Source organism: Salmo salar, chromosome ssa01, assembly GCF_905237065.1.
Source record: "Salmo salar chromosome ssa01, Ssal_v3.1, whole genome shotgun sequence".
Lineage (NCBI taxonomy): Eukaryota > Metazoa > Chordata > Actinopteri > Salmoniformes > Salmonidae > Salmo > Salmo salar.
The window spans coordinates 6,648,023-6,670,928 of record NC_059442.1 but is presented as its reverse complement, the minus strand read 5'-3'; the positions used below and the strand labels follow the sequence as shown (position 1 = coordinate 6,670,928).

The following is a 22,906-nucleotide window of genomic DNA, read 5'->3' as shown; positions in this document are numbered from 1 at the left end:
AACATTAGCTATACACAGATCATACGCGTAACGTTAGCTAGCGAGCTTGCCAGCTAACGTTAGCTATACACAGATCATACATGTAACGTTAGCTAGCGAGCTTGCCAGCTAACATTAGCTATACACAGATCATACGCGTAACGTTAGCTAGCGAGCTTGCCAGCTAACATTAGCTATACACAGATCATACATGTAACGTTAGATAGCGAGCTTGCCAGCTAACATTAGCTATACACAGATCATACATGTAACGTTAGATAGCGAGCCAACCAGTTAACATTAGCTAGCTAGTTAACAGTACGCTTTAATTTGCAATGAAAATGACTTTTTGACAAAATTTGTGTTTTATACAACAGCCTTCTTTCTGTGTTCTCTTTTCGGACTCTTTCTGCATTTGGCAATCATCTCTCTGCTTCCACTGGGCATTCCACTGATTTCAAAACTCAGTCAACTTCTTCCGAGACAACGACACCATTTCTTCCCCACCATTGTCATCAGAAGACTCTACAATGTCTGGTTAAAAAAAAATGTTTCTACATAAATCAGGGATTTCCTCATTGTCTGATTCATTTTCAGAGTCAGAGAGAGTAAGCACGCACGGTCATCCTCCAGAAAGTAGTCCATCACAACGTTTTACCAATGAACTGTCAGGACGTGGATGAGCATCATGTGGCTGGAGTGTTTGTGAGAGAGAAAATATAGTGTTTTGGAGGTTGATTTGATTTACCGAGCTCCAAACTGCCTCTTGAAGCAACATCAGCACAAGAACTGTTCGTCTCGATCTTCCTGCGTTGTATTGATAAAATGGAGAACTCGTTACACTATCAACGCTGCAGGTGTTGTATATACCTTGCCCTGTTCCGGGATGAAGTCGAACACCCTGACCTTCAGGGTGACAATTGCCTGCTCACGGGGGGCTACAGGGAAGAAGTCACTATGCTGGACATACAAATAGCTGAGGCTACTGGGAAAGCCAAGACCTGCGATTTTCGTTTTCCTCTACTTCGAGGGTCGTGCTTCGCGCTGTGCTGTTGAAAGTCTCACCTTCAGGCAGGCGATCTTTGGTGGACTGGCCGCTGCTCGGAAGTGATCGCTCACCGACGGAGAATGGAGTTGGCGGGACCTTTGTTGCTGAATCGCGGGATGATCCTCTCCTGGACCTGACTGGCCGGACAGGGAGACACATCACGCCGTTCATCACGGAAGTCGATGGTGGTGTCCTCCACTTTCTGAGCCCTCTGCAGTCACGGGGTTGCAAATTCAAATCCCTGAGCTGACAAGATACAAATCTGTCGTTCTGCCCCTGAACAAGGCAGTTAACCCACTGTTCCCCTGAACAAGGCAGTTAACCCACCGTTCCCCTGAACAAGGCAGTTAACCCACTGTTCCCCTGAACAAGGCAGTTAACCCACTGTTCCCCTGAACAAGGCAGTTAACCCACTGTTCCCCTGAACAAGGCAGTTAACCCACTGTTCCCCTGAACAAGGCAGTTAACCCACCGTTCCCCTGAACAAGGCAGTTAACCCACCGTTCCCCTGAACAAGGCAGTTAACCCACCGTTCCCCTGAACAAGGCAGTTAACCCACCGTTCCCCTGAACAAGGCAGTTAACCCACCGTTCCCCTGAACAAGGCAGTTAACCCACCGTTCCCCTGAACAAGGAAGTTAACCCACCGTTCCCCTGAACAAGGCAGTTAACCCACCGTTCCCCTGAACAAGGCAGTTAACCCACTGTTCCCCTGAACAAGGCAGTTAACCCACCGTTCCCCTGAACAAGGCAGTTAACCCACCGTTCCCCTGAACAAGGCAGTTAACCCACCGTTCCCCTGAACAAGGCAGTTAACCCACCGTTCCCCTGAACAAGGCAGTTAACCCACCGTTCCCCTGAACAAGGCAGTTAACCCACTGTTCCCCTGAACAAGGCAGTTAACCCACCGTTCCCCTGAACAAGGCAGTTAACCCACTGTTCCCCTGAACAAGGCAGTTAACCCACTGTTCCCCTGAACAAGGCAGTTAACCCACTGTTCCCCTGAACAAGGCAGTTAACCCACTGTTCCCCTGAACAAGGCAGTTAACCCACTGTTCCCCTGAACAAGGCAGTAAACCCACTGTTCCCCTGAACAAGGCAGTTAACCCACTGTTCCCCTGAACAAGGCAGTTAACCCACCGTTCCCCTGAACAAGGCAGTTAACCCACCGTTCCCCTGAACAAGGCAGTTAACCCACCGTTCCCCTGAACAAGGCAGTTAACCCACCGTTCCCCTGAACAAGGAAGTTAACCCACCGTTCCCCTGAACAAGGCAGTTAACCCACCGTTCCCCTGAACAAGGCAGTTAACCCACCGTTCCCCTGAACAAGGCAGTTAACCCACTGTTCCCCTGAACAAGGCAGTTAACCCACTGTTCCCCTGAACAAGGCAGTTAACCCACTGTTCCCCTGAACAAGGCAGTTAACCCACTGTTCCTAGGCCGTCATTGAAAATAAGAATTTGTTCTTAACTGACTTGCGTAGTTAAATAAAGGTTTAATAAAAAAGAAATGAACAGGCCTTTTTTGTGACCTTTATTTTGGTGACTTTGATTGTATTGCATCAGTACTTGACCCAGAGTTGAACCTCTTCTCAAATGTTTTCCATTGTATTGTAGATAAACATGCTCCCTTTAAAAAAACAGAGAATTAAAAATAGGTCTTGCTGTTGGTTCAGTCCAAAGCTATCTGATATCATACACAACAGAGATGCTGCCAGGGCCAAAACTAGATTCAAAGACTCGGGCCCAGACTGGCAGTCTTTCAGGCGATTGAGAAATGTGTAAAAACTAGTTAAAAAAGCTACACCAGATTATTATGTTAATACACTATCTGAATGTACAGGGAACCCAGCTAAATTTTGGAAAGCTGTTATGTCACTGAATGGTTGTGTCTCTTCTTCTCTCCCCCAATAAATTAATTTTGACTCTGGCCCTATTACTGACAAAATTGATATCATTAATGCATTTAATCCCCATTTGATCTCTGCAGGCTTTACATTTGAATGTATTTCAAAGCCAGCTCTTGAAAAGAGTAGTTTGTTGATGGTGAAAATCTATTGAATGACACTGAAAATTATGATCAGGAGTTTTCTTTTCCGAAAATCACTGCTAAAGAAGTCGCTTTGCTAACATTAGACAACAACAAATCCACAGTGGCTGATCATTGGGAGCCTAGTCTGCTTAAGCGTGCAGCACCCCTTATTGCAGGCTCAGTAGACCACATTTTTTAAATTTAACATTGTTATCAGGAAGTATTCCAAAAGCATGGAAATCTGCATATGTGCTGCCACTCCATAAGATACTAAATGATCTTGTACAACTATCACCCCATTTCAAGACGACCTTGTTCAGCTGAGATTCATGAATCCTTGGTTAATGTACAACTTTCTTCCTTTTTATCTGATAATTGTAATATAATATAAACCAATCAGAGTATAGGCCTGGGCAGAGTACTACCACAGAAATCACGCTAGTTGTTTAATGATCTTGTCAAGGCCTTGAACGCTAAAAGGGAGCTGTGCTGCCTTTTTTGTATTGACCTGTCAAAGGCGTTACGACACTGTTGATCATTCTGTTTTGCTGAAGAAGTTAGTTTCATAATTATCTTAGCGACAGAACTACGGCCTTCTTGACAGATGGTGTTTAAATATGAACTTCTTGAGATTCTAAAAGGTGTTCCTCAGGGTTCTATTTTGGGTCCATTATTGTTCACATTGTATATTAATGACATAGGAAACACTGTTAATACTTGTAACATTCATCTCTATGCAGATGACACAGTCTTGTATTTCTGTGCCACCTTAGTGCAGCAGGCCATTCATGAACTTCAGCATGACTTTGATTCAATTCAGAAATCACTTACAGATCTTAAATGAGTGGTAAATACGAGTAAAACCAAGCTCATGCTGTTCTCTCGGTCACGAAATGTTGACCCTGGGGACCTGCATAATTGAGCTTGTTTCTCAATATAAGTACCTGGGTGTCTGGATTGATGACAAGTTGTCCTTCGTAACGCATGAAAATCTGACTTAGAAGCTAAGATTGTTTTTTTATATCGAAATAAATAATTGAAAATAGGAACAATATTGTTCAAACAACACATCTCCCTGTATTGCATTTTGGTGATATTGTTTACATGCATGCGGCAACCTCTGTTTTAAAACCCTTGGAAGCAGTCTACCATTCAGCTATACGTTTTATCACAGGGTGACAACTTTAGGACTCATCATTGTAGTCTGTATAAAATGTGGGATGGACTTCTCGGTCTGTAAGAAGAAAGCTGCTTTCTCTTTCATTTATTTACAAAGCAATCTGACAGAAAATCCCTTCATATGTAACTTCATTAATTAAATTAAGAATCATAAGTTACCAAACCCATTTTCAGGAATGGATAACACTAGAGATTCCTTAAGTCTCCACAGATTTGGGAAAATCTGCGTTTTGTTTGTTTTACCCCTAATCTGCAGAGTTGACTGCAGTTAGATGTGCTGGTGCCACTCAGGAAGTTTACATTAATGATTGAGGACCTCTATGTAGTTGAATGTGATTGTTTTTATTAAATATGTTTATTTTGTTATTGTGTGCTGAATTATATTGTTTTATACACATACATGTATGTTTTATTATTCTAATTGTATTGTAATGTGGATCCATAATGAATACAAATTCATATGTCTCGTGTCTGAGCCGTTAAATTGCGACTCCACTTTGTCCCTGTACTGTCGTTTTGCCTCTGATTTCCTTATGGAGGTCACAGCTGGTCTGTTTTGTACACGTCCATGTTCCCAGTCACCTTGCCTTGGTTAAATGAGGTGGTTCGCGCTTTTCAGTTTTAGGAAAATCTGTATTTAGTTTTTTTGCCCCTAATTTGTGAAACAATCCGCAGAGTTGACTGCAGTTAGATGTGCTGGTGTCACTCAGGAAGTTTACATTAATGATTGAGGACCTCTATGTAGTTGAATGGGACTGCTTTTATTAAATATGTTTATTTTGTTATTGTGTGCTGAATTCTACTGTTTTATACACATGTATGTTTTATTATTCTGTTTTTATTGCAATGTGTACAGGGCTCTCTTGTAAAATAGACGTTTTATCTCAATGTGACTCCCTGTTTAAATAAAGGTTAAATATATATATTTTTTAAATAACTTCAGGGCAGCAATGTCGAGAGTTGTAGCAAAACGTTTTCAGTTCTTCCTGATATCTTTAAAAAAAAAGCATTGGTAGACAGTATTATCTACACATATTTAATAGCTCATGTTATAGACAGAAGCATGCTACATGGAAGACCAATCCGAACTCATCTCTCGGCATGTCCAGCCCATCCATTATCTCAGCCAATCATGGCTAGCGGGAAGGTTCCTGTATTTTTCCTTGGCTAAACCAACTAGGTTCGTTATTTAACAATTGTATTCATATTTACAGATGGCGTACACATTTGATATTAAGGCACATGAAAGGTCACATGTTCCAGAAGGCATTTCTCATTTATCCAGAAGGTATTTCTGACCCCACACCCCCCCCCTACCAATTATTATTTATTTTTTTATAAAATAAAAACCGTTCAAATGCCTCTCCTGTGAAGTAGTGATGTGCGACATAAGCCTAGTGTCCTGAAACGAGTCCCATATATAAACAGACCATACATGTCTCAGTTTTTGTTGTCTTGGAAAGCTGTGAATCCTATTATATGATACATTATCAGTACTTGTTGCATTTACAACTGGTCTGTCCTGTCATCAACTGATGTCAACCAGTGTATTGATGTGGATCGACTGTATTGTTTCAGTGGAATGTTGCCATATTGTCAGTTAATTCGAAATATGTATGGAATTATTCCTCTAAAACTGTCTGGCTAGCTAGCTAACAAACATACAGTGTAGATAAATTCTTCAAATTCATTATTTTACACAATATCTCATCACAGCACTGGCTGGCCATGGTTGACCAACTCCCTGACCAAAATGGCTGACCTTTATACCATCATAAGAAGGTTCATGACCATTCTAGTATTCTAACTCCTAATTCTATAGAGTATAGAGGGTTGCCAGTTGACATACGATGCCCCCATGTTGGAAGACCACCATATCAATTATTTAGACAACAGTGCTGCATGATACCAGTGGCTAAAACTAGTTGATTCATCACCACGGTCCAATTTCTGTGCAGTATTTGGCTGTTCTAACAAGGCAGGAAAGACAACAGGATTTAAAAAAAATGTTTTACAGATTACCCGCAATCATAAAACCTCAAGAAGATAAGACTCAAGAAATGTCAGAAAAGCGAAGAAACCTTATTGACTGTCACTGGTAAGTTTGATCGATGTCGAGTTTAGTTGTTATGCTAACGAGGTTTAGTTTAGTTGTTATGCTAACCATGTTTAGTTGTTATGCTAACCAGGTTTAGTTTAGCTGTTATGCTAACCAGGTTTAGTTTAGCTGTTATGCTAACCAGGTTTAGTTTAGCTGTTATGCTAACCAGGTTTAGTTTAGTTGTTATGCTAACCAGGTTTAGTTTAGTTGTTATGCTAATCAGGTTTAGTTGTTATGCTAATCAGGTTTAGATGTTATGCTAACCATGTTTAGTTTAGCTGTTATGCTAACCAGGTTTAGTTTAGTTGTTATGCTAACCAGGTTTAGTTTAGTTGTTATGCTAACCAGGTTTAGTTTAGCTGTTAAGCTAATGTAACCGATGTGAAATGGCTAGCTAGTTAGCGGTGGTGCGCGCTAATTGCGTTTCAATCGGGTGACGTCACTCGCTCTGAGACTTTGAAGTAGTTGTTCCCCTTGCTCTGCAAGGGCCGTGGCTTTTGTGGAGCGATGGGTAACGATGCTTCGAGGGTGGCTGTTGTTGATGTGTGCAGAGGGTCCCTGGTTCGAGCCCAGGTAGGGGCGAGGAGAGGGACGGAAGCTGTACTGTTACACTAACCAGGTTTAGTTTAGCTGTTATGCTAACCAGGTGTTAACAACAACACTAAGTTAGCCAACATTAGCTAGCTAGATAGTTTATAGTCTAGCTGTTAGCATGTGTCGCCTGAGTTAAGTTTATACCAAAGGATTGCATGCATCTATCATCGCATTTTAATACTAATGTAAACCTACTATTCCAAATGTAGATTGGATTGTGATAATTTAGACTATTAATGAGTGCACAGTGGCAGAGGCCTATAGGTTATATCACAGATGTTTCTTTGCATGGGAAACATTGTGGCCTTTGATAAATATTTCATGTGATTCTACTACACTTCTTACGAATGGAGACATTAGGAGAATCTTTTTTTAACACGATGGGTAGCCTAGGCCTACCCTGCTGACACTGACAACAGATCTATAACAACGACTTTGTCGTAAATGCAACCATGTAATCTAGGACTATGAAAAGGGGTCATAGCTAGAAAGGATCCAAATTAACGTCAAATGTTATTTTTTGGGGGCATTTTAGCTAACCCTAACCCAATGACAATTTGTTGAGGACTTTATTGATAAGAGGTGGGAAAAAAGTGATGTCCTTGAGCTGTTCTTGTCTATTAATGTTCTGTATTACGTCATGTTTCATGTTTTGTGTGGACCCCAGGAAGAGTAGCTGCTGCTTTCACAATAGCTAATTGGGATACCTAATAAAATACCCTCAGAAATGTATGGACAATACAGCGTAGGACAAAGGCCTCAATGGGATAGGACAACCTCCTGTGTTGACTATTGGTTGTTCCAGCCCAACAATAGATTTCATCTTTATATGACACTAAAACACCTGAATGAATTTAGAGTCCTGATGCTATAGGTGACCTGAAGATGTGATATTCTAACAGCAGGTGTGCTTCTCATTTGTTTATGTAGTGTGTAGGTTCACCAGCTGACCTATATCAAGAAACCCATGTCAACTGGATTCCCACTGTGAAGATGAGCAATGCTGCAGCAGCATCAGATTCCCACTGTGAAGATTAGCAATGCTGCAGCAGCATCAGATTCCCACTGTGAAGATTAGCAATGCTGCAGCAGCATCAGATTCCCACTGTGAAGATAAGCAATGCTGCAGCAGCATCAGATTCCCACTGTGAAGATGAACAATGCTGCAGCAGCATCAGATTCCCCCTGTGAATATTAGCAATGCTGCAGCAGCATCAGATTCCCCCTGTGAATATTAGCAATGCTGCAGCAGCATCAGATTCCCACTGTGGAGATAAGCAATGCTGCAGCAGCATCAGATTCCCACTGTGAAGATGAACAATGCTGCAGCAGCATCAGATTCCCCCTGTAAAGATGAGCAATGCTGCAGCAGCATCAAATTCCCCCTGTGAATATTAGCAATGCTACAGCAGCATCAGATTCCCACTGTGAAGATTAGCAATGCTACAGCAGCATCAGATTCTACTTCTACTACTTTGTCCTTTTCCAGATATGACAGGAGACATCCCTCGTTATAAAACCTGGTTGCTATATGCTGTGGATATGAAAGGAGACATCCCTCGTGGTTGCTATATGCTGTGGATATGAAAGGAGACATCCCTCATGGTTGTTATATGCTGTTGATATGAAAGGAGACATCCCTCATGGTTGTTATATGCTGTGGATATGAAAGGAGACATCCCTCATGGTTATATGCTGTGGATATGAAAGGAGACATCCCTCATGGTTGCTATATGCTGTGGATATGAAAGGAGACATCCCTCATGGTTGCTATATGCTGTGGATATGAAAGGAGACATCCCTCATGGTTGTTATATGCTGTGGATATGAAAGGAGACATCCCTCATGGTTATATGCTGTGGATATGAAAGGAGACATCCCTCATGGTTATATGCTGTGGATATGAAAGGAGACATCCCTCGTGGTTGCTATATGCTGTGGATATGAAAGGAGACATCCCTCATGGTTGCTATATGCTGTGGATATGAAAGGAGACATCCCTCATGGTTATATGCTGTGGATATGAAAGGAGACATCCCTCATGGTTGCTATATGCTGTGGATATGAAAGGAGACATCCCTCGTGGTTGTTATATGCTGTTGATATGAAAGGAGACATCCCTCATGGTTGCTATATGCTGTGGATATGAAAGGAGACATCCCTCATGGTTATATGCTGTGGATATGAAAGGAGACATCCCTCATGGTTATATGCTGTGGATATGAAAGGAGACATCCCTCATTGTTATATGCTGTGGATATGAAAGGAGACATCCCTCATGGTTATATGCTGTGGATATGAAAGGAGACATCCCTCATGGTTGTTATATGCTGTGGATATGAAAGGAGACATCCCTCGTGGTTGCTATATGCTGTGGATATGAAAGGAGACATCCCTCATGGTTATATGCTGTGGATATGAAAGGAGACATCCCTCATTGTTATATGCTGTGGATATGAAAGGAGACATCCCTCATGGTTATATGCTGTGGATATGAAAGGAGACATCCCTCGTGGTTGCTATATGCTGTGGATATGAAAGGAGACATCCCTCATGGTTATATGCTGTGGATATGAAAGGAGACATCCCTCATTGTTATATGCTGTGGATATGAAAGGAGACATCCCTCATGGTTATATGCTGTGGATATGAAAGGAGACATCCCTCATGGTTATATGCTGTGGATATGAAAGGAGACATCCCTCGTTATAAAACATGGTTGTTATATACTGTGGATATGAAAGGAGACATCCCTCATGGTTGCTATATGCTGTGGATATGAAAGGAGACATCCCTCATGGTTGCTATATGCTGTGGATATGAAAGGAGACATCCCTCATGGTTGCTATATGCTGTGGATATGAAAGGAGACATCCCTCATGGTGGTTATATGCTGTGGATATGAAAGGAGACATCCCTCATGGTTGCTATATGCTGTGGATATGAAAGGAGACATCCCTCATGGTTATATGCTGTGGATATGAAAGGAGACATCCCTCATGGTTGCTATATGCTGTGGATATGAAAGGAGACATCCCTCATGGTTATATGCTGTGGATATGAAAGGAGACATCCCTCATGGTTGCTATATGCTGTGGATATGAAAGGAGACATCCCTCATGGTTGCTATATGCTGTGGATATGAAAGGAGACATCCCTCATGGTTGTTATATGCTGTTGATATGAAAGGAGACATCCCTCATGGTTGTTATATGCTGTGGATATGAAAGGAGACATCCCTCATGGTTGTTATATGCTGTGGATATGAAAGGAGACATCCCTCATGGTTATATGCTGTGGATATGAAAGGGGACATCCCTCATGGTTGCTATATGCTGTGGATATGAAAGGAGACATCCCTCATGGTTGTTATATGCTGTGGATATGAAAGGAGACATCCCTCATGGTTATATGCTGTGGATATGAAAGGGGACATCCCTCATGGTTGCTATATGCTGTGGATATGAAAGGAGACATCCCTCATGGTTGCTATATGCTGTGGATATGAAAGGAGACATCCCTCGTGGTTGCTATATGCTGTGGATATGAAAGGAGACATCCCTCATGGTTGTTATATGCTGTGGATATGAAAGGAGACATCCCTCATGGTTGCTATATGCTGTGGATATGAAAGGGGACATCCCTCATGGTTGCTATATGCTGTGCTTTTGGTCAATCTAAATGATTCTGTTGTGCCATTTGAGTAGAGAGCACCTTCACCTTGTCGTCATGACAAAAGTATAGCCTTCAAACGTATGAATAAAATATTGTTTATGATATTGTAAACATGCTGTACTTCAATAGGCTATTTTGTTGTATGGGTGAAATTAAAAGTATTTTGTGTGTCATCTCTGCTTTGCCTTTCCCCGTTGTCCGTCATTGTAAAATAAGAATTTGTTCTTAACTTACTTGCCTAGTTAAGTAAAACGTTTAAAAAATAAATAAAATAAAATGTATTTATTTTAGCCTACCTATTCTTTCTTTCTTTCTTTTACAATTTCAACACATTTAGAATAGACAGTGTAATTGTCATGGTAGTCAAACCATCTTCATTATCACAGTGGCACCTCCAAGAGCCACTCAGACCTGCTGGGAGAAAAGTATCTGGCATTGAACTTGATGGTTAAGGTTGTCCGTACACTCAGTGACCATTTTATTAGGTGTATATACTCATCTAGTACAGGGTTGGACCCTGCTTTGTCTCCAGAACAGCCTGAATTCTGGCATTCATAGCGTTCAATCGTTACTCAATTGGTATCAAGGGGACCTAATGTGTGCCAGGAAAACATTCCCCACACCAGTACAGCACCTCCACCAGCCTGTACTGTTGACACCGGGCAGGATGGGGTCATGGACTCATACTGCTGACACTAAAATCCTGACTCAGCCATCAGCATGACGCACCAGGAACCGTGATTTGTCGGACTAGGCAATGTTTTTCCACTCCTCAATTGTCCAGTGTTGTTGATCGCCTGCCCACTGTCCGGGTGGCTGGTCTCAGACGATGTGGAGGTCCTGGGCTGGCGTGGTTACACGTGGTCTGCGGTTGTGAGGCCGGTTGGACGTACTGACAAATTCTCTAAAATGACGTTGGAGGTGGCTTATGAGAAAAGAACATTAAATTCTCTGGCAACAGGTCTGGTGGACATTCCTTGAGGAATCTGTGGCATGGTGTTGTGTGACAAAACTGGACATTTTAGAGTGGCTTTTTATTGTTCCCAGCACAAGGTGCACCTGTGTAATGATCATGCTGTTTAATCATCTTGTTGATATGCCACACCTGTCAGGTGGATTGATTATCTTGGCAAAGGAGAAATGCTCACTAACAGGGATGTAAACAAATGTATGCACAACATTTGAGAGAAATGCGTATGGATAATTTCTGGGATCTTTTATTTCAGCTCATGAAACATGGGACTTTACATGTTGTAACGACGGTCATCAGGAATGGACCAAGGCGCAGCGGGTTGAGTGCTCATAATTTACTTTTTAATGAAAACACTTATACAAACAAAACAAAACGATGGACGACGAATACAGACTTGAAAGGCAAACAACAGCAATTCAAGTGACAACCTCCCACAAATTACAAACACAAACACACCCTAATATATAGGACTCTCAATTAAAGGCAACTAGACAACACCTGCCTTCAATTGAGAGTCCACACCCCAATTAACTAAACATAGAAAACAGACTAACTAGAAAGAACATAGACTAACAGAGCAGTGACCAAAAAACCCCGGAATACAGAAATCCACCCCGAACCACATAAACCAAATACCCTCTGCCACGTCCTGACCAGCCTACACTAATAAAATAACCCTCATATTGGTCAGAACGTGACATTACCCCCCCCCCCCCCCCCCCCAAATGTGCAGACCCCGGATGCACCTCACACACAAAAAAAAACCCAACAACAAATAACCCCCAAAGCACTAATGAATCCCCAAAAGTACATGGGAGGGAAGGGACGGTGTTCCTGCAACACCCCCCCCAACCCCAATACTCCCCCCTCAGGAGGTGGCTCAGGAGCCGGACGCAGACCCCACTCCAACCCTGGCTCACTCCCCTCATAAACTGTCTCTACAGTGATGTCCCTCTCTGTCGACCCCGGACTGTAGGGTGACTCTAGGAGCTCTGGACTGTAGGGTGACTCTAGGAGCTCTGGACTGTAGGAAGACTCTAGGAGCTCTGGACTGTAGGAAGACTCTAGGAGCTCTGGACTGTAGGAAGACTCTAGGAGCTCTGGACTGTAGGAAGACTCTAGGAGCTCTGGACTGTAGGAAGACTCTAGGAGCTCTGGACTGTAGGAAGACTCTAGGAGCTCTGGACTGTAGGAAGACTCTAGGAGCTCTGGACTGTAGGAAGACTCTAGGAGCTCTGGACTGTAGGAAGACTCTAGGAGCTCTGGACTGTAGGAAGACTCTAGGAGCTCTGGACTGTAGGAAGACTCTAGGAGCTCTGGACTGTAGGGTGACTCTAGGAGCTCTGGACTGTAGGAAGACTCTAGGAGCTCTGGACTGTAGGAAGACTCTAGGAGCTCTGGACTGTAGGAAGACTCTAGGAGCTCTGGACTGTAGGAAGACTCTAGGAGCTCTGGACTGTAGGAAGACTCTAGGAGCTCTGGACTGTAGGAAGACTCACTTGGTTCTGGACTGTAGCCAGACTCACTCGGCTCTGAACAGTGGGCCGTCTCACCTGGTTCCAAACAGTGGGCCGTCTCTCTCCGGGGCACTGTCGCCGGAAGCTCTGGACGAGGCACTGTTGCCGGAAGTTCTGGACGAGGCACTGTTGCCAGTAGGCCTGGTGCGTGGGGCTGGCTTAGGACATGCCAGACTAAGGACACGCACCACATGGCTAGTACGAGGAACATGGACAGGACGTGCTGGACTGGGCTGATGCACTGAAGCCTGGTGCGTGGTGCTGGTAATGGAGGTACCATACTGGAAACACACACCTTAGGGCTAGTGCGTGGAACGGGAACAGGACGTACTGGACTGGGCTGACGCACTGGAAGCCTGGTGCGTGGTGCTGGTACTGGATATGCCAGCCTGGAAACACACACCTTAGGGCTAGTGCGTGGAGCGGGAACAGGACGTACTGGACTGGGCTGACGCACTGGAAGCCTGGTGCGTGGTGCTGGTACTGGATATGCCAGCCTGGAAACACACACCTTAGGGCTAGTGCGTGGAGCGGGAACAGGACGTACTGGACTGGGCTGACGCACTGGAAGCCTGGTGCGTGGTGCTGGTACTGGATATGCCAGACTGGAAACACACACCTTAGGGCTAGTGCGTGGAGCGGGAACAGGATATATTGGACCGTGAAGGCGCACTGGCGGTCTCGAGCGCAGTACTGGCTCCACCCTTCCTGGGTGGATGCCCGCTTTCCTCTGACAAATGCGGGGCGCAGGTACTGCGCACACCGGCCTGTGAATACTAGGCCTCAATGCCGTGCACCTCACTCCAACGCACGGGACCTGACTAATACTAGGCTGCCCCCAATAAGCACGGGGATTTGGCTTGCGGCTCAATCCTGGCCCTGCCAAACTACCCGTGTGCCCCCCCCAAAAAAAAAATATTGGGGCTGCCTCTCCGGCTTAATAGCCAGTCGTGTTCCCCTGTAGCGTTCCCGGTCTTCGCTCCATTTTTCCCATGGGCCCTCTCCGGCCATAATCTGTTCCCATGTCCATTTCTCCCGTTGGTCCAACTCAAATTCCCTTTGCTCCACTAAGTCCACCTGTTGCTCCTTCCTCCGCTGCTTGATCCGGATTTGGTGGGAGGTTCTGTAACGACGGTCGTCAGGAATGGACCAAGGCGCAGCGGGTTGAGTGCTCATAATTAACTTTTTAATGAAAACACTTATTCAAACAAAACAAAACGATGGACGACGAATACAGACTTGAAAGGCAAACAGCAATTCAAGTGACAACCTCCCACAAATTACAAACACAAACACACCCTAATATATAGGACTCTCAATTAAAGGCAACTAGACAACACCTGCCTTCAATTGAGAGTCCAAACCCCAATTAACTAAACATAGAAAACAGACTAACTAGAAAGAACATAGACTAACAGAGCAGTGACCAAAAAACCCCGGAATACATAAATCCACTACCCTCTACATAAAACACCACCCCGAACCACATAAACTAAATACCCTCTGCCACGTCCTGACCAGCCTACACTAATAAAATAACCCTCATACTGGTCAGAACGTGACACATGTTGCGTTTATATTTTTGTTCAATATAGATTACAAGGGTTGAATTTGCGCTAAACAATTTCATGTCAGCACAAGGCATCTACAAAATCTAGTTGAATGATTAGCCTCATAATTCAGTGGCAAGAAAAAGTATGTGAACCCTTTGGAATTACCTGGATTTCTGCATAAATTGGTCATAGAATTTGATCTGATCTTCATCTAAGTCACAACAAGACAAAAACAGTCTGCTTAAACTAATAACATACAAACAATTATACGTGTCCATGTCTTTATTGAACACACCGTGTAAACATTCACAGTGCAGGGTGGGAAAAGTATGTGAACCCTTGGATTTAATAACTGGTTGACCCTCCTTTGGCAGCAATAACCTCAACCAAATGTTTTCTGTAGTGGCAGATCAGACCTGTAACAGTCAGGAGGAATTTTGGACCGTTCATCTTTACAAAACTGTTGCATCCTAAAATGCTGGATTATTTTACTGAAGACTCCGGAGCGTACTTATAATAAATGGATCAGATTTATTTAAATGTTCTCCTGAACACATTACAGTTGACTACTCTCTACAGTGTCTTCAGCCCAACTCTCCAATACATCATTGAACTTTTACCCGCCCTTGCATCTCGTAATCCAATCACTTCAATGCAAGAACGGAAGCCCCGTTTGTCATTTGTTAATTAAAATAACTCTATATCCTGTATACAAATCCCATTAGCTATTTGCATCCCTTTTACATCTAAACTCGTTAATACATTTCTCAATACACCACAAAAACTGTTTCAGTTCAGCAATATTCTCAGGTCGTCTGGTGTGAACTTCTCTCTTGAAGTCATGCCACAGCATCTCAATCAGGTTGAGGTCAGGACTCTGACTGGGCCACTCCAGAAGGTGTATATTCTTCTGTTGAAGCCATTCTGTTGTTGATTTACTTCCTGTGTTTTGGGTCATTGTCCTGTTGCATCACCCAACTTCTGTTGAGCTTCAATTTGCGAACAGATAGCCTAATATTCTCCTGCAAAAATTCATTTTTCTGTCAGTGATAGCAAGCTGTCCAGGCCCTGAGAACGCAAAGCAGCCCCAAACCATGATGCTCCCTCCTCCATACTTTACAGTTGGGATGAGGTTTTGATGTTTGTGCCATTTTTTCTCCACACAGTGTGGTGTGTTCCAAACAACTCAACTGTAGTTTCATGTCCACAGAATATTTTGCCAATAGCACTGTGGAACATCCAGGTGCACTTTTGCAAACTTCAGTCATGCAGCAATGTTTTTTCTGGACAGCAGTGGCTTCTTCCATGGTGTCCTTGCATGAACACCATTCTTGTTTAGGGTTTTACGTATTGTAGACTCGCCAACAGAGATGTTAGCATGTTCCAGAGATTTCTGTAAGTCTTTAGCTGACACTCTAGGATTCTTCTTAACCTCATTGAGCGTTCTGCGCTGTGCTCTTGCAGTCATCTTTGCAGGACGGCCACTCCTAGGGAGAGTAGCAACAGTACTGAACTTTCTCCATTTATAGACAATTTGTCTTAACGTGGACTGATGTACATCAAGGCTTTTAGAAATACTTGTGTAACCTTTTCCAGCTTTATGCAAGTCAACAATTCTTAATCTTAGGTCATCTGAGATCTTTTTTTTTTCAAAGAATGGTTCAAATCAGGCAATGCTTCTTGTGAATAGCAAACTCAAATTTTGTGAGTGTTTTTTTATAGGGCAAGGCAGCTCTAACCAACATTTCCAATCTCGTTTCATTGATTGGACTCCAGGTTAGCTGATTCCTGACTCCAATTAGCTTTTGGAGAAGTCATTAGCCTAGGGGTTCACATACTTTTTCCAACATACACTGTGAAGGTTTAGATGATGTATTCAGTATAGGAAAGAAAAATAAAATAATTTGTGTGTTATTAGTTTAAGCACACCGTGTTTGTCTATTGTTGTGACTCCTCCTTTGGCCGCCTTTCCTTCCAGTTCTCTACTGCCAATGACTGGAACAAATTGCAAAGAAAATATACAGTGCCTTGCGAAAGTATTCGGCCCCCTTGAACTTTGACCTTTTGCCACATTTCAGGCTTCAAACATAAAGATATAAAACTGTAATTTTTTGTGAAGAATCAACAACAAGTGGGACACAATTATGAAGTGGAACGAAATTGATTGGATATTTCAAACTTTTTTAACAAATAAAAAATTGAAAAATTGGCCGTGCAAAATTATTCAGCCCCTTTACTTTCAGTGCAGCAAACTCTCCAGAAGTTCAGTGAGGATCTCTGAATGATCCAATGTTGACCTAAATGACTAATGATGATAAATAGAATCCACCTGTGTGTAATCAAGTCTCCGTATAAATCCACCTGCTCTGTGATAGTCTCAGAGGTCCGTTTAAAGCGCAGAGAGCATCATGAAGAACAAGGAACACACCAGGCAGGTCCGAGATACTGTTGTGGAGAAGTTTAAAGCTGTATTTGGATACAAAAAGATTTCCCAAGCTTTAAACATCCCAAGGAGCACTGTGCAAGCGATAATATTGAAATGGAAGGAGTATCAGACCACTGCAAATCTACGAAGACCCGGCCGTCCCTCTAAACTTTCAGCTCATACAAGGAGAAGACTGATCAGAGATGCAGCCAAGAGGCCCATGATCACTCTGGATGAACTGCAGAGATCTACAGCTCAGGTGGGAGACTCTGTCCATAGGACAACAATCAGTCGTATACTGCACAAATCTGGCCTTTATGGAAGAGTGGCAAGAAGAAAGCCATTTCTTAAAGATATCCATAAAAAGTGTTGTTTAAAGTTTGCCACTAGCCACCTGGGAGACACACCAAACATGTGGAAGAAGGTGCTCTGGTCAGATGAAACCAAAATCGAACTTTTTGCCAACAATGCAAAACGTTATGTTTGGCGTAAAAGCAACACAGCTCATCACCCTGAACACACCATCCCCACTGTCAAACATGGTGGTGGCAGCATCATGGTTTGGGCCTGCTTTTCTTCAGCAGGGGCAGGGAAGATGGTTAAAATTGATGGGAAGATGGATGGAGCCAAATACAGGACCATTCTGGAAGAAAACCTGATGGAGTCTGCAAAAGACCTGAGACTGGGACGGAGATTTGTCTTCCAACAAGACAATGATCCAAAACATAAAGCAAAATCTACAATGGAATGGTTCACAAATAAACATATCCAGGTGTTAGAATGGCCAAGTCAAAGTCCAGACCTGAATCCAATCGAGAATCTGTGGAAAGAACTGAAAACTGCTGTTCACAAACGCTCTCCATCCAACCTCACTGAGCTCGAGCTGTTTTGCAAGGAGGAATGGCCAAAAATTTCAGTCTCTCGATGTGCAAAACTGATAGAGACATACCCCAAGCGACTTACAGCTGTAATCGCAGCAAAAGGTGGCGCTACAAAGTATTAACTTAAGGGGGCTGAATAATTTTGCACGCCCAATTTTTCCGTTTTTTATTTGTTAAAAAAGTTGGAAATATCCAATCAATTTCGTTCCACTTCATGATTGTGTCCCACTTGTTGTTGATTCTTCACAAAAAATTACAGTTTTATATCTTTATGTTTGAAGCCTGAAATGTGGCAAAAGGTCGAAAAGTTCAAGGGGGCCGAATACTTTCGCAAGGCACTGTATATATATTTTTTAAATCACTGAAGCTGGAGACTCATATCTCCCTCACTATTGTTAACCATCAGCTGTCAGAGCAGATTACAGATCACTGCACCTCTACATAGCCCATCTGTAAATAGCCCACCCAACTACCTCATGCCCATGTTATTTATTTTTTTGCTCCTTTGCACCCCAGTATCTCTACTTGCACATTCATCTTCTGCACATCTATCACTCCAGTGTTAATGCTAAATTGTAATTATTTTGCCACTATGGCCTATTTATTGCCTTACCTCCCTAATCTTACTATATTTGCACACACTGTGTGTGTATGTATGTATGTATGTATGTATATATATATATATTTTTTTTTTTTCTCTATTGTGTTACTGACTGTACATTTCTTTATCCCATTTGTAAATCTTTTTTTGTTGCACTGCTTTATCTTTGCCTGGTCGCAGTTGTAAATGAGAACTTGTTCTCAACTGGCCTACCTGGTTAAATAAAGGTGGATACAAATGAAAAAACAAACATACCTGATTCAACTCGTCAACTAATCATCAGGCCCTCGATGAGTTCAATCAGGTATGTTTGTTCTGAGCTACAACAACAACAACGTGTGTTGTTGGGGGTACTGGAGGACTCGAGTTGGGAACCACTACTGTAGACCTATGGCTGCATTAGTGTTGCATACCATTATCAGCTGCAAAATGGGTTCACATGGATCACATCCTGAAAAAAAAAAAGTGACAATCAAAAACTAATTGGAGAGCTTAAGACTGAACAAAAAGGTCATGTTTCTTTTGAGAATATAACATAGGGATTAGTTGAAACACTTCACTTCAAAGAATCAACAGTTTCATATAATTTCAAAGTGTACAAGTATGCTAACTCATACAGCATGTTAGATGTCTTAGTAATAAGTAGGATATTATTACTAAAGTATCATTTCAGATTAATAAAAAAAAAGTCAATACCAGTGGTGGCCAACCATTGCTCCACTGATCACTGATCTACTGGAGGAGCAGACTTTTGTTCCAGCCCAGCATGTCATAAGCATCGTTGTAGGTAGTGGACCAAACTGCAGCGGTATGTGAATCATCTTCTTGTTTAATTGAAAGAAAAAAAAACACTGAACAAAAGAACGACGAAAACAGTCCTGTAAGGTACACTGACTATACACGGCGACAACCACCCACAAAACACAAGCTGAAAACCCCTACTTAAATATGGCCTCCAATTAGAGACAACGAAGAACAGCTGCCTCCAATTGAAGGCCAAACCAAAACCCTGAACATAGAAATAGAACAACTAGATAACCACATAGAAATAGATGACATAGTCAGGACGTGACACAGCAATAGAACACTTGATTATTAACTCATTATGTTTGATCAGTTGAATCAGGTGTTTTAGTGCTGGGCTGGAACAGAACCCTGCACACCCAGCAGGGTTGCCCTGCTCCACTTGTAATAGGTTTATAAATTATTTGTGACTTTTAAACTGTATTTTTATGTTGTTTACAACATTTGCTAACATAGGTACACCTATAATCCATGGTATACAAGGATGTACTGTTATTCTCTTCGGACATTTATTAGGACCTCTTCATCTGCCGACAGGGTTTCACAGCTCTCTGTATCCGAGGACAGAAAACATCACAAAAAAACAGTCTGTATTATTCTGTATTCACTTCCTTGAATAGGTTCTCCCACTGCCTCCATTTTCTGGGTCTTTAGAAAAAAACGAAATAATGAGCTTCCTGAAGTTTCCTGTGGTAGCAAAACAAAGCCATGTGGATGACTGGAGGACTTCCACCAGACTGAGAGTCTGGTCTTCCAACATGGCGCCTGGAATGTTTGCTAGGTGATTTGTGATGCAACTGCAAGCCCTCTATACCAGTATACCATAAACAGTGTTTTTTTTATGGATATGATGCAAACTACACCAGGGAAACATTAGGTTAATGTTAAGGACTCATTAGGTTAACACCAGGGGAAAATTAGGTTCATGTTAGGGACTCATTAGGTTAACATTAGGGACTCATTAGGTTAACGTTTCAAACTGCGAGGCATAAAGCCAGTGGCCTTAATGTAACGGCTCTCGTTGGCGGTAGGAAGAGTAGACCAAAGGGCACCGTGGAAAGTGTTCATTAGTCCTTTATTCCCAAAACACTTAAAACAAAATACCGAAAGGCGAAAACGAAAGCGCACAGTTCTGTCAGGCACGGATACTAAACAGAAAACAAGATCCCACAAAACCCAAAAGGAAAATGACAACTTTTATATATGATCCCCAATCAGAGACAACGATAGACAGCTGCCTCTGATTGGGAACCACACTCGGCCAAAAACAAAGAAATAGAAAACATAGACTTTCCCACCCGAGTCACACCCTGACCTAACCAAACATAGAGAAATAATAAGGCTCTCTAAGGTCAGTGCGTGATACTTAAGATGGTCTCCTCCTCTTGTCCTCTCTCCACTAATCACCATTTTGTTATTGATGCCACTTTTGTTGTCGATGCCCTTCTCTTCTCTCTCTCCCAGATATCCCACTGTACATGGTTCCAGGGCTGTCTTTACAGTACTGTGTTTATGTCATTGACATCTCTCTCCCAGGTGGTGAGGGATCAGATATCCCACTGTACAGGCTACAGGGCTGTCTTTACAGTACTGTGTTTATGTCATTGACATCTCTCTCCCCTTCTTCGATCCCTCTCTCTCCCAGGTGGTGAGGGATCAGATATCTCACTGTACGGTGAAGCTGCGTCAGACAACAGGCCTGATGGAATACTGTCTGGAGGTCATCAAAGAGAACGACCCCAGCGGATTCCTACAGGTCAGTAGAGAACGACCCCAGCGGGTTCCTACAGGTCAGTAGAGAACGACCCCAGCGGGTTCCTACAGGTCAGTGAGAACGACCCCAGAGGATTCCTACAGGTCAGTAGAGAACGACCCCAGCGGGTTCCTCCAGGTCAGTAGAGAACGACCCCAGAGGATTCCTCCAGGTCAGTAGAGAACGACCCCAGAGGATTCCTACAGGTCAGTAGAGGTCAGTAGAGGGCAGTAGAGGGCATTAGAGGTCATTAGAGGGCAGTAGAGGTCAGTAGAGGTCAGTAGAGGTCAGTAGAGGGCAGTAGAGGTCAGTAGAGGTCAGTAGAGGTCAGTAGAGGTCAGTAGAGGGCAGTAGAGGGCAGTAGAGGTCAGTAGAGGGCAGTAGAGGGCATTAGAGGTCATTAGAGGGCAGTAGAGGTCAGTAGAGGTCAGTAGAGGGCAGTAGAGGTCAGTAGAGGTCAGTAGAGGGCAGTAGAGGTCAGTGATGCAGATTCCTACAGGTCAGTAGAGGTCAGTAGAGGTCAGTGATGCAGATTCCTACAGGTCAGTAGAACTCAGTAGAGGTCAGTAGAGGTCAGTAGAGGTCAGTAGAGGTCATTAGAGGGCAGTAGAGGGCAGTAGAGGTCAGTAGAGGGTCAGTAGAGGGCAGTAGAGGTCAGTAGAGGGCAGTAGAGGTCAGTAGAGGTCAGTAGAGGTCAGTAGAGGGCAGTAGAGATCAGTAGAGGGCAGTAGAGGTCAGTAGAGGGCAGTAGAGGGCAGTAGAGGGCAGTAGTCCACTGAGACAAGAGCACAGAGGATCCCACAGGCAGAGGATGATGCTGCGAGTGCATAGACCAGTCGAGAGCACAGAAATTTGGTAGAGAAAGCAGAGGATGTGTGTCCCGCTAGCGGACAAGACAAACTTGAGAGCTTGCAGGTATGACTTTGGGCGAGCAAAACAGAATTGCCACAGATCAAAAAAAGAAAAATATCTGAATCAAAAAATATAGAACCGTAAGCAAAGGAACATGGTTGAAATGTGTAGAACATTCACATTAAAGCATCAAATTGTCCACCAATAATAATCACATGTCTTTGTCAAGTGTTCATTCTTGGGTTCTCCCGAGTGGCGCAGTGACATGTGACTAGTTTGTTTTTAGAAATATATTCAAGACTTCAACTTAGTTTATCCACTGACCACCGCAACATTTGAGTTAACTTGCTCATATATCAAGCAAAACATTACAAGACCATTTGTGGAAAAGTAAAAAGAGGGATTCTTTGGTTGTATTTTTTTTTTGTTTTTTTTAAATGATCGAACAGTGAAACTAAAATGTATTGGTAGCTAGCTGGTGGGACTTTCATTTTAATTTGGTGAACAAGCTGAAGCTGGGTTTCCCAAGTCGTTCGTTCGGTGCTAACTGCTCATAACGGCGGGTTACGAGCTAGCTGAACAGACGGCTCGGTAGAGCGTCTGTGTGACGTCACGCACTCAAGAAGGCTCAACTCATCATCCAACGAGCTCTATGTCGAGACTCATGATTATCCACTAGATAACACAGCCACAAAGTCAAAATTAGCTGTATCGTAAAACTTAATGAAAACAAAAATAGGTTATACTCTTAGAAAAAGAGGGTTCCAAAAGGGTTCTTTGGCTCTCCCCATTGGATAACCTTTTGTTGTTCCCAGATAGAACCATTTTTGGTTCCAGGTAGAACCCTTTTCAGTTCCATGTAGAACCCTCTGTGGAAAGGGTTCTACATGGAACCCAAAATAGGTTCTACCTGGAGCCAAAAATGGTTCTTCAAAGGGTTC

General features: G+C 43.0%; 1 protein-coding gene across 4 annotated transcripts in view; it reads left to right on the top strand.

Moving 5' to 3' along the window:
• trim9 (tripartite motif containing 9) overlaps positions 1–22,906 on the top strand; it is a 139,352-nt gene that overhangs the window by 97,272 nt on the left and 19,174 nt on the right. For all 4 annotated transcript variants that reach the window (XM_045709969.1, XM_045709925.1, XM_045709911.1 and 1 more), the window contains one exon: positions 21,006–21,116. In XM_045709969.1, coding sequence (XP_045565925.1) covers positions 21,006–21,116 — 111 coding nt within the window. The remainder of the gene's footprint in view (positions 1–21,005; positions 21,117–22,906) is intronic.